Here is a 16,611-nt window from a genome sequence, read left to right on the forward strand (position 1 = left end):
AAGCTGCCTGGTGGAAAAGGACCTGGGGGTGTTGGTCGACAGCCGGCTGAACATGAGCCGGCAGCGTGCCTAGGTGGCCAAGGTGGCCAATGGCATCCTGGCCTGTATCAGAAATAGTGTGGCCAGCAGGAGCAGGGAAGTGATCGTGCCCCTGTACTCGGCACTGGTGAGGCCGCACCTCGAATACTGTGTTCAGTTTTGGGCCCCTCACTACAAGAAGGACGTCGAGGTGCTGGAGCGTGTCCAGAGAAGGGCAACGAGGCTGGTGAGGGGTCTGGAGAACAAGCCTTATGAGGAGCGGCTGAGGGAGCTGGGGTTGTTTAGCCTGGAGAAAAGGAGGCTGAGGGGAGACCTCATTGCTCTCTACAACTACCTGAAAGGAGGTTGTAGCGAGGTGGGTGTCGGTCTCTTCTCCCAAGTAACTGGCGAAAGGACGAGAGGAAATGGCCTCAAGTTGCACCAGGGGAGGTTTAGATTGGATGTAAGGAAAAATTTCTTTACTGAAAGAGTAGTTAAACATTGGAACAGGCTGCCCAGGGAAGTGGTTGAGTCACCATCCCTTAGATGTGGTTTAGTGGGCATGGTGGTGTTGGGCTGACGGTTGGAATTGATGATCTTAGAGGTCTTTTCCAACCTTTATGATTCTATGATTCTAAGTTATTAAATATAATGTGGCAAGAACGTGTTTAGGAACAGAATGGTTTAAAAAATACAATACTAGCAATTTTTTTAGCTTTCGGTAAAGCAAGCGTCTATAATTCCCAAAATATGTTTTCAGGCTGCATTCAGACCAAAAGAATATTGTGATGAATAACAACTCTGCTACATCTGTGCAACCTAATGTGCTTTGCAGACAATGATAGTATCACTGTAAAATGACACTGAGTACCTTGTAACACAATTTGCTATAAAAACATGCAACATGTTCTGGTTTTTGAAGCTCTAGGTTGGCATAGATTTTATACACATGCATGTGATCACCACGCATTTGGGTATTTGCTGGGCACTTTTGTGGTACAGAATCACCAGAATTATTTTCTGTTTGTTTGATTTTTTTGTCATATGAGATTTTTCTGCAAGGACTAACTTTCTCCATGAAATCAAGAGTCATTATATAATTTGTAGTATGTGACAAAACGGTAAAACGCTCAAAAATATTGCCAGGTTCACATGGAAAACTGGGGGGGGCGGAACCCACCACAAAACCCCCACTATACATAGCTATGGTACCATTCCATGTTATTTGGAAAATTTTAGAGTAGAAATTAAGATCATCATTTCAAATAGAAAGACAACTAACTGCTTTAGTGCTTCAAAATTCTCCACTTCTATTTTATTAAGCAATTATTTAATATGTCTGATTCTTTAATGTTTTATCAAGATAAAAGCAGACACCAGTTTTTACTGTGTATATATTATAAGTAATCTCTTTAGCAATAGGAAAAAGACAATATCAGTTTTTTCTAGTAACACTAAATCTACAGTTAGAATTACCTTCCCTCCAGGAATCCTTTTAGTGTCCAACTTATTTTCTAATTTAAAAAAGTGAATATTCTACATTGATTTCAGAGTGAAATGTAGTTTCCAGAAGTCTTCAGTTTTATCACTTCATACAGTTAACTATTTTATCAGTTTATGTGAGAAAATATGGAAACGATTGTGAAGAACACTTCAGATTATCTTCAGGAAGAACTCTTAGGGCAATTAGCCTTACACAATACTTGGCTAATTAATTACTTACATGCTTTTCTGTAGCTTGGTCATTGCTTAGAGCATAGCTGATGTCTGCTGTCATTTGTCTAGTTCCCACGTGCCAAAACTGAATGTTTCCAAAAAGCAATTATGGGCTTTAAAACATTTTATTTACCTTGCTGCAAAAATAAAGGTAGATTTTGGTTAGTGTCTTTCCCATACTGTCTGAATGGCCACGACAATTTCTTATGGCATCCTGTTAGAAGTAATAAGGGCATTGATAAACTAGTCCTTAACTACATTGGGATTCCTGTTAGGATCTAAAGTGGTGTAAATGAATCTTCTCAGGTAACATTTCATATGTATACTGTAGCTTTGAGGGTATGGTGAAAAGTTTCTTTGTAATAGACGTGCAGAGCAAGTGTAAGTGCTCTCATAGAGAGTAAGATAGTGGAAAGTTCTGGTATCTGAACAGTTTCACACAAAGAAAATACACGTGTTTACTTACATGTTGGATTGAGAAGAACAAGACAAATTATTTGCTTAAATTGTTCAGAGCCTAGCCTAAGAAGGATTTACAGCATTAACACCTTATTTATGTGACTGGGCTGAGAGAAGGAAGGAGTATGGTTTATTACGTTCTCAAGTTAATATCTTGAACCTCACTTTGCTAAGAGGTGAAACCACTGAAAACGTTATCGCTATCTTGTACAATAATCAAGACCAAAGATAAAACCAAGAATTCATATTTGGAAAAAAAGCCCTCAACCCTCCAAAACGTTAAATGGACACACATACACACACAGCCCCAAGATTTGAGAGTAGAGGAGAGGCAGTTTTAGGAAGTCATGTTTCAATGGGGATATCAGCTGGCACTGATTAACTGCTTGCTGTTACATTTCTGTGTGTATTGGAGGTGCTTGGCATGGTAAAAAAGAACTGCTAGCACCACTTTGTGGCCAAATAACTTTAGAGATGAAGAAAAGTAGTATTCTAAATTGTTTGCACTTTGTCTAGTTTCTGCCACTTTTCAGGACTGAACAATGCTGGAATCAGTCCTCCTTTTAATAAGGATTAGTAGCAAGATGGAGAGTACTTCTCTGTTTTATAGATCTGCATGCTTATGGGGTCTGGAGTAGCCATGCTAGGTAATAACATGCTCTAATGAGGTTTCAGGATGGTTCTTAATAACCAAATTAAATAACACTATCAATTAGTAGTATTAATTGCTGTATTTGTTGACATTAACAGAAGGATTGAGAATATTGTATTTACCTGCTTTTTTCCCCAGATCTCACAGCTAATGTTCAGATACATGGAAAAGTTATTTCACAGTTAAATGTCTTTCTGGAGCTCTCTTATGTCTCTGGCTTTCCTGGATGGCCATGCTCCTTTACCGTCCTCTGCATGGATGCAAACTCAGGCTATTCAGCTCTTCTTGCTGGTTTTTCTGAGACTGGCATTCCATTGAGGAGTTTGACAAGTATTGCATTTCATCTGCATAGCAGATGTTTTAATGCACTCCTGTATTTTGATAGCTAGAACAAAGCATGTAAAGAAAGATAATTTTTCTTTATGAGCAATTTTATTTTTACCTAAACATTCCTTTCGTGTGTGGCAGATGCAAATCTACATTCATCTGTCAGGTTCTTCTCACTGTCTGATATTCCTGTAGTGCCATCTCACTGCCTTGGGAGACTGCTCCTTTTCTCTCTCTTTTTTTTCCCCCCCCTGTTAATAGTTTGGGGGGGGTGGTTGTTGTTTTTTGGTTTTTTGGTAGGTCCATCTCTGTCCTGGCATTATCTTTTAAATCTCTCAACAATTTTCTGGGAGGTGACTGACTTTGAATTACTTTTTCCTCTTTCTGTCTGTTGATTCTAACAACTCACTGTTAAATACATTGATACACCCATCCACTGAACTTCCCAACAGACAGATCATATGGTAATTGTCACAGCAGGTCACAATCCTTTGCAGCTGTATTAGTGCACACAGTTTTATTTGTAATTTGAAGGAATGATATGATTATATTGGTAGTTAGTTATACTGCAACATAGTTATTGAAGGTAAAAGCCTTTCAGATATTCACAGGGGCTAAATTATCAATGTACCAATGTATCCAATGAATCAATTACAGGCAGAAGTTGGGCTCAGAAAAAGTTCAGTTGTGAACATTTGCAGTATGAGAGAAGGGGTTAATTTATCATATATTCTGAAAACATATTTTTATACTTAATTGGCTTGTGGTACTTTATCTATTATATGGATCACAAGCTGAAGTCAAATAGATGTGTTTCAAGGTTTTCTCAGCTTAACCCTAGAATGTTCCAGTGAAGACAGTTTTACACAAATTCTCAGGTTTTAATCCAAAGTTACTATTTTTAAGTAAGAAATGTTTATGGTATAGACCAAAAAAGCCTATTTATCCCACAATAGTTGTTTAATAGCAAGATAAAGTTGTAGGTATTTCTACTTTTTTCCCCCAGGCTTGTGCTGGGTATTTTTGAAGGCAGAAAAAGTTCAAAACTTTTCTTAAAGCCACAATAATTTTCCCTCATCAGTTTTAACACTCTTGAAAAATATCTGATTAATCCAGGGACCTAGAAAGAGCTCATTTTCCCTGCCAAACGGAGTAGTGGAAGTAAGTGTTTAAAAGACTTACTACTGCAAGGAAAAGTAAGAATAGTGACATGAGCTAAGGAGACACACTGAGTATAGCCACATACGATGCAATGTGTCTTTAATAGGTCAGAGGAATTCACAAGCATTTCTTGACAAATTGAAAAGTCAAGGTAATAGTAGGTTTTGTGTTCCTTTCAGGGAAAATGTCTAACAAATATTTTAGTGCTGACTGGCAGACTTTTACAAATTTAATATGTAGAAGGCTGAAGGACAGAAAAAAATGACAAAGATTTTTCCACTGAGTTTGTATGTCCTGTTAATGGAAGGTATAGGTTTTTATGTGTAGAAACACTTCCTTATAAATAGAAAGCTGAAAATGAAATTGTCACTAGCTATTTTATAGAAAATTGAACCAATTTTGAGTAATGATCAAGTAGGATAGCAAATGAATCTAACCCTCAGACAGTGTGCAAGGTTATAATGTTGTGGAATATTGTAAACTATAAATTATTATAATAAATTGTTTTTTTGAGCTTGTGTGAAAGGTTAGAGAAGAAGCTTGCCTCAGTATAAATGAGGCAGAGTTTAACCTGTGCTTCAAGATTACCTAAAAGCTGCTATTGGACACCTTGTACCAAACAGATTTATGAATGTTGTTGCAGTGAAATCCTCTTATAGGAAATAATTTCACTACAAGTTGAGTAATCTTCTTTATAATTAGCCTTGCCTGCTGTAATTATAATTTACACATTGCGATACACTGAAACAATTCAGAACTTTTTTGTTTTTCTGTATCTGCTTCTAAGCTAACTATAGACAATTTCCTTTCCTGTTACACAGAAAATATGCATTTTTAATTCTTGCATAAAATATTATTTTTAATTATTATACAAATAGCATATAGTAACAAAATGAGGATGCACATATTCAACTGCACTTTCTTTGCTTTTTATCGATTAATTATTGTTAGTCCCTGTTAAAAGCTCCCAACTGCAGTGTTGTTTTCTAATTCTCAATAACATCTATATGTTTAAATGTAGGTGAAATTTTGATTAGAATCTGACCATGGAATGCATTTGGTGCCAGTCATTCCAGCTGCAAGTATTGGAAGACGATGACATTGCGGTGCTGATTCAATTGGATATCGGGGGTCCACACCTTATTCATACATAGGCCAATTAAGCTGTGTGTGTGGAGAGACCTCCTTAATATTTTTTCCCAAGATAAATTCTTCAGCTAAAAAGGAACAAATACAGCACAGCAGACCGTAATTTTCTCAAAATCCTCATTCTGGCTGAATATTACTTAGGGCAGAGAGACAAAGACAGGACTTTATGAAAGGGGAATTGTGCATTAAATAATACAGTGAAGGATTTCACTTAATTAAAAGTACAGGCTGAAGATTATTGCATCCAGATCACAGAAGTGGTTGTTATTTTAATTTGAAAGAAAAATAAAACAAAAAAATCAAGAAAGGTTTTGCTATAGCTGTTTATCAGGAATAGACAAAATGAAAAAAAATGAAAAAAAAATTGCTTTTATTGTGCCCCAGATTAATATCTCTTTATTTCCCTAGGAAGCTAAAAGTGTCCAGTTCAAGTCCTCAAGAAATACTTATATGGGTGGGTTTTTTGAGTGTTTTCTTGGGAAGTGGTGCAATTTCATTTCAGGATATTCCAAAACAGCAATATTTTTTACAAGCATACAAGAAAATATAATGGGTAGCGTTTGGCCTTCAGGTGTTTGTTTGTGGAAGAGCTGAACTTGAAAAATCTCTGAGAAGGCTTTTCGTAAGGGTTCTGTTATGGAAGGAAAGAAGGGTTAGCATGAGTGAGACAGGTTTGCATCTTTGTAGGCATACAGTGCAGGTATATTGAAGCATAACCAGAACTCAGTTCTCGATGGGATTCTGGCACATCTTTCTTTTTCAAAATGAAACAAAGCTAAATTTGTTGAAATATGTGCAATTAGTTTTCTTACCAAACCACTTAGAATCTGGTTGAAACATTTTGACACTATTGAATTATTTTATGCTGGCCTTTTTTTTTTTTAAATTGTTAATACTATAATAAATGTTGAAAGCAAAAGTAGATCTAACATGAAAAAGCTAAATAAGGCATTAATGAAGATTTATAGATTTTTACAGCTGCTTAGGTCTTCCATGGCAGAAAGATGAAGAGTACTCACCACAGTGGAAAAATGACTTACAAACTCAGCAGGATTGTCATAATTTTCCTTTTCCTATTCATCAGAGTTTCAAGATGAAGGAATATGTTGCATTGCACAGAACTAGGATATTGATCAAATAAATCTGTAATCTGGGACATTTTTTACTACTTCAGTGAAGATGTTAGCAGTCCTTTTATGTTTATTAGCATGAAGTCTTTCTTAAAATTTTTCTCCTCAAAAAGCTTACTTAATACCAAAATAAGCTTTAATATCCTTTTAAATTGGTTTTAATTTAATGAAAATTTGCATGTTAAAATCTCGTTTAGGGTCTCATTTGTCATATAAAATGTGCATCCTTTTTTTCCTCAACTTTGCTAAAATATTTGTCTCTGTTATAACTTGCAGCAGTTAGTACCACAGACTAGGTGGTACTAGGTACTAGGAACCTTTCACACAGAAAGGTTCATCGCTTAATATGCCTTGGTAGTTGTTTTTTGAGAGAGATTAAAGTTATTTGTATATAATTCATGATTTTGAGACTTGTGTTGCAATGTATTGACATCACACCAGGCATCACATTCCTTATTCCCATGGGTTTGTTCATATTTTAAAATTACTTTTGTTACTCATGTCAATACCCTCTGTTTCAGCTTCAGTTCATGTGCTGTGAGGCTGCAGAAATGAATCCAAAGTTCAAGTCAAGAACATACAGGCATGGTCTGAATGCATGTGTGTTCCATTTTGAGATGTTTTTCAGTGACCTGTGAGTAGTGCTAGATCTTTTTCATGAACTGTTCAAGTTAATCTAAAATGCAGCAAGGAAATTAGTCCTTTCCGTTGGAATTGCCATGTACTATTTAAATTTGGCTATGTTGGGCAATGGGTATGCTGGGAATTGTAGGGTCTCTCTCATTTGTTTGTTGTTGTTGTTCCAGATCTAGTCCATACCAATAGGGAGGGAGAGATAACTGCATCTGGTGGAGAAGTCTATGTAAAATAAGCTGCTGATCTTTTTGAACAAGTGTTTTCACCATACCAGTTGTTGTCACGACAATGGACAATGTCAGAAGAGGAATGCACTGAACTACACAGACCAAAATAGGTCTACTCCTGCTTACTGTACTTTTCAAAGAAAGATAAAGCAGCATGGTGGGACTCTACGAGGGAATTAGAATTGCTGCTATTTGTGAAAGATCTGTGAATAACCAGATTACTTCTTTAGGGAAAAGTTCCAAAACAGCGTCTTTCACTAGCAATAATTTAACTAAAAAGAAACAACAAATGTGAGGCTAACATCCTTTAATCATGCTGAAAATAAAAGACCCTACCCTGTAATCTTGTTGTGCCATATACACACTTCGGAGTGTTTTAATGAAAACATTTCTGTCTTATTTTTAAATATTTTTCTGTCTGTTTTACCAGACATTTGATAAAAATCTGTGGAAGGAAATGCTAAATGAATTTCAAAAAGGTTCTTCTCTTATTTAATTCATTACCAGGAAAAGTGGAGGAAATATGCTACCTAAGGCATTGGAAATTGCAGTGTATTATCAGATGCTCCTTTTGTTTTGAATAGCATAATATGGCACCAATTTTAAGTGTCGACAAGCACAGCAGGGATAAAGTACAGTGTAACAGTTTTACTATTTTATAGTTTTCTCTATAAAAACACAGCAAAATCAAAGAAGAAACTAAACAACAAAGCAGTAGTTGCAAGACAGGAAGAGATGACATGGTGTTTTTCCCTTGACTCTCTTAAAGTAAAACTCCTTTCCGTTTGGGCTGTCTAGTCTGATATGCTTTTCAATACCTCTTTTTAACCTAAAGAAGATAGTGGGACTGAATACTGTAATAGCATTTATCACAGGTAAAACTGTAGGTAAAAAAGTTTTGTTCATGAAGGTTTAATCCCTAAATTTCATGTATCATTTGGGTCAGTACACTAGAAGCACAAGTCAGTTCAGTATGAATAGTTGAAAAAAGAAATAGGAGTCAAATCAACAATCAGTTCTGATTAGCTAAATATGCTTCCAAGTGGTACAATGCAGACAAAATATCTATATGCAAACTTGTACTGATTCAACTGAATCCATTTTAAAGCACCTTAGTTTTAAAGTACCTAGTCAATTAAGCATCAGTAATGTTTCTGACTCTGGCTTGAAATTCTGAAGTATGGTCTTCCTTTTTAAAGCATCTCTTTGATCTGTCACTGCCACTAGAAAGGTTCATGGTCAGATAAGGCAGAGACATGCTTTGGACGGACTTGTGTTTTTGTGTAGGAAATCAGGGAAAATGTACAATGGAGAGTGTCAAGGATGATAGCACACCTCACTATAAGGGAGAGTCATTTGATTTAATTCATTACCAGACAGCTCTCAGCAGAAATTGTCTCACTGGAAGCAGCTATTATCTAGGCAATATTATAATTTGTTCTTGGTTAAATAGTTGGACTTAAGGGGCTGTTTGTCATGGGAGTGTGATCTTACCCAGTAGAAGTTTCTTGTCTTTATGTTATCCAGACCATTTTTCCCAGCAGACACACTAGTAACTGTTCTGCCTGTGAAACTGTGTCAAAGAATGTAGAATGCCAGCACTGAAAACTCTGTCACTAAAACCATAATTTGCTGAGAAATCCCTCCTAGTAGAAATACTGTTTTAAATAGTGATAACTTTCAGGCCTATAAATGCGACACATGTTTTCCAGTATTTATATTATTATCGTGCAGGTATATTACTTTTCTATGCGTAGTTGATTAAAGCGGAATTTTTCCTGTTAGGAATGGAATTCCACTGTGGAACAGCTGGAAGCTGAAGCACTTAAGATCTTGCTTTCGGAAGACTATACAGAAAAAGAACATCTAAAGCTTTCAAATCAGAAAATCTGTCTGTTGCGAGAAGAAGCGTGCTTCCATATGGAAGAAAGGAAAGCCCTGCTACAAGAGGCCAATGACTTCTTTCATACTGCTGGCAAGGTTGGTAAGAAGCCAAATCTGTAACAATAACCTGATAATACAACTGTCAGTGTGCTCTTGAAGGCTGATATACATGGGATTATGCAAAGAGACTTTGCTAAAAAATTTGGAATGGAAAATTACAAATGTGATTACCCTTTATATATGACCTTTCACCTCAAAATTATATCCAAAATGGCAAATGCATTTTAAAAAATTTCTTTTTTAAAAAAAGTATATTGAGAAGAACACTCAGTTTTCAAAATAAGGCATTTGGGAAATATCTGCCAAAAATTGGACTTTAAGACCATGGGCTCTGTCATGATGGCATAATGCTGTATGAAGATACAGGAGCTGCTCTAAAATACCCAAACAATTACAGGCTAGGATGGATACCAGAAATTATGTCTATACTTGCAATGGTCTCCACAGGGGCTAATTAATAATCAGACATGAGAAAAATCAAGAACAATATACAATTCCTCATATCGGGCACGTCATATACTACATGGTCTAGACATGATGTAACACCGAAGTGGCCAGTTAAAAAAAGCACAAAACTCCCTTAGTCATAGCACAAATGATGAAGGAAGGCCCACACATATACCGAGGTCAGCAAGATAATGTGTAGGCAATAATTTCCATCACTGATGTGCTCATGTGGAGAAGCAGTGATTCAGATTCCAGAATCAGATTCTTGCAGCTCTCACAGGAGAACGCTAAGAGGGGCCTACCTGTCTACTGAATTCTATACATTGCTTGTTTTGTGTGGGTTGTGTGTTTAGGTACAAGCAGCCTTGACTAGTTGCAACAACTAAAACACTAGTATGTCTGTTTAATTTTCTGTCTTTTCCTGATCTTATGTGATGAAAATGGGTAAATCATTGATGACCAAAAAAAGGAATATTTTAAAACTAAATGTTTACTTTTTCAAACATCAAGTCCAGTAATAACTACTTGTATGAAAATTATTTTCGTAAATTTGGTCATTAATTTTTGTTAAATCCTACTTATAATACTTTTTTCTCTATAATATAAGCTGTTTATCATACTTGAATACTTTAATATGCTTTCAGGCGTTCTGTTCATCATTTCTTTTTGTTTTTTTGGTTGACTTTAATGTCAGCATGAAAAGAATATTCTTGTAGACTTTCTCTTCAAATCCCTATCGCAAAACAAAAATATCAGATGTTTTTTTTCTTCAGTCATCTTCTGAAGTTGTTTTAGACTAGTCAACATGTAGTCTTATGTAGGTTAGTTTACTTTTTATATTCTTACTGGCTCAAGGCCTAAGATCTTAAAAGTCTTTTTCAAATGCTATGATAATACAGGGTAGTACTTAATCGCAGTTAAAAATAGATAATGAATTTTTAAATTAAACTGATTCAAGTGGGAATTTTAATAGGTCTCCAGTAAACAAATGTTGTAAAACTTATTGTTCAAGTAAAGAAAAAAGATCGGAGTTAAAAAAACAGACTGAAAAAAAAATCAGTATATGGGAGTACAATACAGTCAAAGAAATTGTCCTGGTTTCAGCAGGTATAGAGTTAATTTCCTTCCTAGTAGCTGGTACAGGGCTGTGTTTTGGATTTAGGATAAGAACAATGTTGATAACACACCCATGTTTTAGTTGTTGCTAGGTAGTGCTTACACTAGTCAAGGACTTTTCAGCTTCCCATGCTCTACCGACTGACAAAGCTGAAACCACACGAGAAACGCAGACAGAAAACAAAGCTGAGCCCAAACTGGCCAAAGGGATATTCAACACAAGAGGCGTCATGCTCAGTACATAAACTGGGAAAAGCTGGCCGGGGGGGGCCGCTGCTCGGCGACTGGCTGGGCATCGGTCAGCGGGTGGTGAGCAATTGCATTGTGCATCTTGTTTTTTATATATATATATATTTAATTTAAATTATTAAACTGTTTTTATCTCAACCCACGAGTTTTTCTCACTTCTACTCTTCCAGTTCTCTCCCCCATCCCACCGGGGGGGCGGCGGGGAGAGTGAGCAGGCGGCTGTGTGGTGCTCAGTTGCCGACTGACTGAGGTGAAACCACGACAGAAATGCATGCAGAAAGGAATAAAATAATAATGGAATAATAGGCATACTAGAAATGACTTGGGATTCATCCACATTCAGTCAGGTAGAATTAAAATGGAGAAAAACATGGAAACAAAACGAGTCTTCAGGAATCCAGTGTCTCTTCTTGGCTGTAAAATGTTTCCAGTTAAATCTAAAATATTTAGAGGCTTATTACTGAAATTATATTCACTTGTATTGCTTCTGAGCCTTTCTCTTTTGAGAGACTAGATTGAATTTGGAATTAGTCTTTCCAAAAATTAAATTATCCTCTGAACGGTTTTCCTTGGTATAAGCAAAATGATTATAATCCAGTTTGTACTGGATGTGTGCCCATATAATAAAAATCAAAACCCTATTTGGATGCTAATTTGGCACTAACTTGTACTGTCTTCTAGAAACTCATCAGAGAGGTGAAAAATAAGTTGAGTAAGAAGATTTTTTCCTCTCTTAAGAGGTAGTGCTGTAAAATCTTGAAAACATTCCATTTCCCCCAAAAATGTTAGAATGTTGAGGTGGGAAGAGGATGGCACAGTTAATTTACAAGTTTTCAACCTAAAATCAAGGTTAGGCAAACTCATGGGAACAGCTGATAGAAGAGCTGATTAATAAAGAATTGAGGGAGGTTAATATCATTAGTTCAAATCCATTGATATGTGTCAGCTTAACAATAGGTTTTTATGAGAAGATCAAATAAGGACCAATAAAGGTGGAAATAGTGTTATAACAGACTTCTGTAAGGTTATATTACTGCTATTTCATGTGTTGATGGTGAAAGTGAATGATACAAAATCCTCAAGCCACTTGAAGCCGATTCAGAGCCAAATCTGTTTTAAGCCTTAAAATGGGAAAAGTAGTAGGGATTTTTATCAACAGATGAGCTTCCAGTGGAGTACTGTGGATTGATTGCTGGTATTTTTTTGCCTATATTATTTGTAATTTATATAAGAGTAGTAGGTAATAAAGACAGGCAATCTATAAGCACCTATATGGGCAAGGAAAGTTTAATAGCATATAATTTTTCTATCCAGCAGACAACAAAATCCACAGACAGATATCAAACTTTGCCAAATCCCAACTAGTAATAGAGCATATTTTTTAAACAGTGAAGAAATGACCTATTGGAACAATTTACCACAATTGTATTAGATCTTCCATAACTGCAAACTGGATGATATTCTTTAGTTAAAGCAAGAAGTAATTTAATTTGTTTGGCTTACCATATAATAAAAGTAAGTTCTGTTATTACATTCTAGTATTAATACATGACAATTTGTTAAAGGAAATTTATTTGAGTTAGAACAGAAGGATTAAGCAAAGAACCCTCTATCTCATCAGTTCTTGATGTCAGTAGAGAACTTATTCAAGCCTTTTCCAGGTGTGTGCTATCAGATCAGAGAGCTATCTTGGTTCTCGATTTTGGTGCCTTGATTTGGGGCACAAAGCTTTTGAAACATTAGGTCTTCAGCCAGTGGTGCTGGCTGTTACACTGAAATTAAAGAAAACAAGGGTTTGTGTGCTTTTTGGAAATAGTAAGTGCTTAAACTCTGCTATCTGAAGGTGTCCCATTGAGTTTTAAGCCTTTGATAATTCTGAAAATCAGGTGCTACATCTGAAAATTTTCCACTGAAAAGGACCTCAACATTAAAGACCAAACTTAAAATGTGAAATCTCTCTGTTTCCATTTTACAAGCCTGTTCTTTAAGGGCACATACGTCAAGTAGTGTTAGTAATGCACACTTTTTTTCCAAAACCTTTTATTTAGAAGGCTAGTTAGAAAAGTTTATATTTTAAGGTGTCCAAAGACCAAATAGTCTTTTTGTATTTTTTTTAAGCATGTTGTTTGCAGCTCGTTTATAGAAGCTTTAAAAACAGATCATTTCCAAGGATAGCTCCAACAACAATCTTCATCTCTATTAAATGTGCTGAAAAAACATCCTTAAGGCTTTGCCTGCACTAATTTTTGCTTTGAGCACCAGGTGGGGCTGTAATCACATTTGTCTTTAACAAGACAAATTCCTTCGGTATTTTTTTTAAGAACATGTAAAGAATACTTGGTGTTGAAATTATTTACAGACCCTTGAAGTGAGAGAGATCTTTTGCTCCAGTAAGTCTGATCTTTCTAGATTTCATTTATAATGAGGAATCTGAGATGGGCTGATGGAAACAGTGTTAAAACTGTTGCTGATAATCAACCCCTTCTAGTGTGGACAAGGAGCTACACAAATATAGGTCTATTGCTTTGCTGTCAAAGGTAGCATCTTTTCAGAATACAGGGCTGTGCTTTGTGGAAGTACCTGCTGAAGAAAGCACTAGCTCAGGTGTGTCTCCACAGCATGCCATTACACCTGTTACGTGTAAGAGTGAACAAAACACTATAGTTACTATAGTTCAGAAAAGAGACATTTTCAGTTTTTCTCAGGGTATGCCTGAACCTCCGGACTCTCTTTATGTGTAAAGGGCAAATGAGCAAAATAGAGTATTACTTGTTTTGAACTAACTCGAAGACAACTCCTTTTAGATCTTGTGTATCTCATTGTCATTTTAATTTTTAATGAATTCAGGAAAATAAAAACACAGAAGTGTAGTACTCGCATTGTGTTTGTGCTCTTAAGTTCTGGTGCGCATTTGGCTGCATTAAGCAATATTTTTCTTCATGTTTGCAAGCGCCTTGGCTCTTTTGTAATCATGTACATTCCTTGCTAAGCTTTCCTTTAAATATCAATCCATTTCTATGTAGTTACCTTCAGTTTGACTTTCTGCAGGGGAATCTGTGTGTAGCTATCCTCTGAGAATACTTGGGAAATGATACGTGGAATAGTCTGAGATTGCTTTGGTATCGTGAAAGCTTGAAAATGTTCACTTGGATAGCTTAAAGTAAATAAGTAAGACTTTTACCGAGTACAGTATGGTTGCAAATTCACATTTTTAGTTAGCTGTTGAGTATCTTGTACTTCGGTGCATGTTACTTCAAAAGTCACGTTTTGATTTTGAACGCCAGGACATATATACTTTCTTCTAACTACTTTAGATGCTGGGTTTTTTTTTCTCCTATGTGCCATTGAAAAATTAAAAATCATTTGAGATAGTATAGATAGTAACTAGCTTTAAAGTGAACATACAGGAGGGACTTAGAGGTAGAACATTCTTGGCATGGAGCTGTGGGGATTGGAATACAGACCTCTGCATGATCCAGTGAAACTTATTTTGCTTAACCTTCTAGACTTTCTTTCTCCTTGTTAATGGAATTTTCAGGTTTGTATATATCATATAGTCAATGATTTTGTGGTGATAACACTCGGTATTGGTAAAAAGAATTAAATACACAAATAGAGGTCCATATTGCTGAGTTAGAAGCTTTGCTGAAAAATCCTTTACTTGCTTTTGATCTTGGTAATTAATAAAGCATGAGGAACAACTGAACAGGCACAGGACTTTGAAAGCAAGACAACTATATGGAACCAGATGACAGTAGAGACGCAGAGGATGTACAGAGGGATTATATCATTTACTTCCTTGAAAAGATCTCAAAACTATGGTAAATGGATGAGGAAGACAGGCTGAAAGAAAACTAAAGCAAAATTAAAGAATTAAAGTGGGAAAAAAAAGAACCACAACAAAATTCACCATTCATGTTCTGAACCACAAAACCGAACAGACTGGGAAAAGTGCATTGCATGATTTTTGTTGCTTTTCAAAAATTACTTAAAATGGATCCCAGTCATGAAGAATGGTCAAGGTAACCATTAACAAGGAAATTTAGAGGGAAATATTAAGACACTTTTTGAATGACATTTGAATTTATTACAAAGTGTTTTTTAATAGCAGGAAGTGCCCAGAATGGCTCAGGAAAGAGAACAGGAGTTATGCCCATGTTATCTTCAGCACGTTGGTGTTCATTTTAATTACAGCTTGTAAGGTTTTTGTCATTTTTGCTAGCATAACTATTATTTTTCCCTACTAATCTTCCATGCTGAAATGCAAAAAACCCTGTCATTAGTGTAAAGCATTTAGATCACTAATTATAACTCTCCTGCATCTTTAACTTGTGAATATATAAGTTGCAAAGTATTTTTGTGTTGTCAGCTGATAGATCAAGTGATACAATTTCTAAAACCATATGCTTTGGTACCACAGTTGCATGTAGACAAGATGCTTTTTTCCTCATATTCTGTTGCCATAATATGCTCATGCTATTAAAAAAAATCAGAGATATACACATGCTAGTTCTTGAAAAGAGTCTGAGATAGACATAGAAGGCTGGCTTTGTGTGGATTGTTTAATGTTGATATGGTTGAGCTCTTCAAAGTCTGAATTTAGGGCCTGATGTTGCTATTCTGAGGATAATAGGAGGGGTATAGAACTACCAATGACTGCAGCAGTTGCTAGGGAAAAAGTTAATCCGGATAATATCTTGCTGTAATCAGGCTTCCTACTTGCAACTGAAATTGAACATGAGGAAACATAAATCTTCACTTGTGGTAGCAGCCTTAATTGATTGAAGTAACAACAGCACTGAGAATGCAGGCAACGCAACCCAATAAAGTTTTCTATCATCCTAAAAGGTGCAGATTGATGAACATGTAAGGCGCTCAGATATGTTTAGGAAGAGAAGCTGCAGAGAACACCTTTTTTTTTTTTTTTTTTCCATCCTTTTTCTCTTCTAAATAGTCTCTTGTCCAGTTGCCATTCTGCTCATGTTGCTCTTTAATAAATGTAACAATGGCAGTAATATATACATTTTTGATTTATTAATTTTAAATCTCCCTATTGCTTTTTAGCAAGACTCAAAACACATTCTTACATTTGCTGCTTGCCTAGTTAAATATGCTAACTAGTAATACAATAAGTCTGGCTGAGTGGTTCACTCCTTCTGAAATACTTATAAATTCATAATCATTCTTGAACACTTTATAACTTTCCTATGACTCTTTAATTTAATATTGTCGTGGTTTAACCTCAGCCGGCAACTGAGCACCACACAGCCGCTCACTCACTCTCCCCCCCCTCGGTGGGATGGGGGAGAGAATCGGAAGGGTAAAAGTGAGAAAACTCATGGGTTGAGATAAGAACAGTTTAATAATGGAAATAAAATAA

At 35.9% G+C, this 16,611-nt stretch overlaps 1 protein-coding gene across 1 annotated transcript in view; it reads left to right on the forward strand.

Moving 5' to 3' along the window:
* CCDC141 (coiled-coil domain containing 141) overlaps positions 1 to 16,611 on the forward strand; it is a 110,599-nt gene that overhangs the window by 40,525 nt on the left and 53,463 nt on the right. Inside the window, exon 7 of the mRNA XM_009332356.1 lies at positions 9,261 to 9,455. Coding sequence (XP_009330631.1) covers positions 9,261 to 9,455 — 195 coding nt within the window. The remainder of the gene's footprint in view (positions 1 to 9,260; positions 9,456 to 16,611) is intronic.

The sequence above is a fragment of the Pygoscelis adeliae genome, unplaced genomic scaffold, assembly GCF_000699105.1.
Source record: "Pygoscelis adeliae isolate BGI_AS28 unplaced genomic scaffold, ASM69910v1 Scaffold160, whole genome shotgun sequence".
In the NCBI taxonomy this organism is placed as follows: domain Eukaryota; kingdom Metazoa; phylum Chordata; class Aves; order Sphenisciformes; family Spheniscidae; genus Pygoscelis; species Pygoscelis adeliae.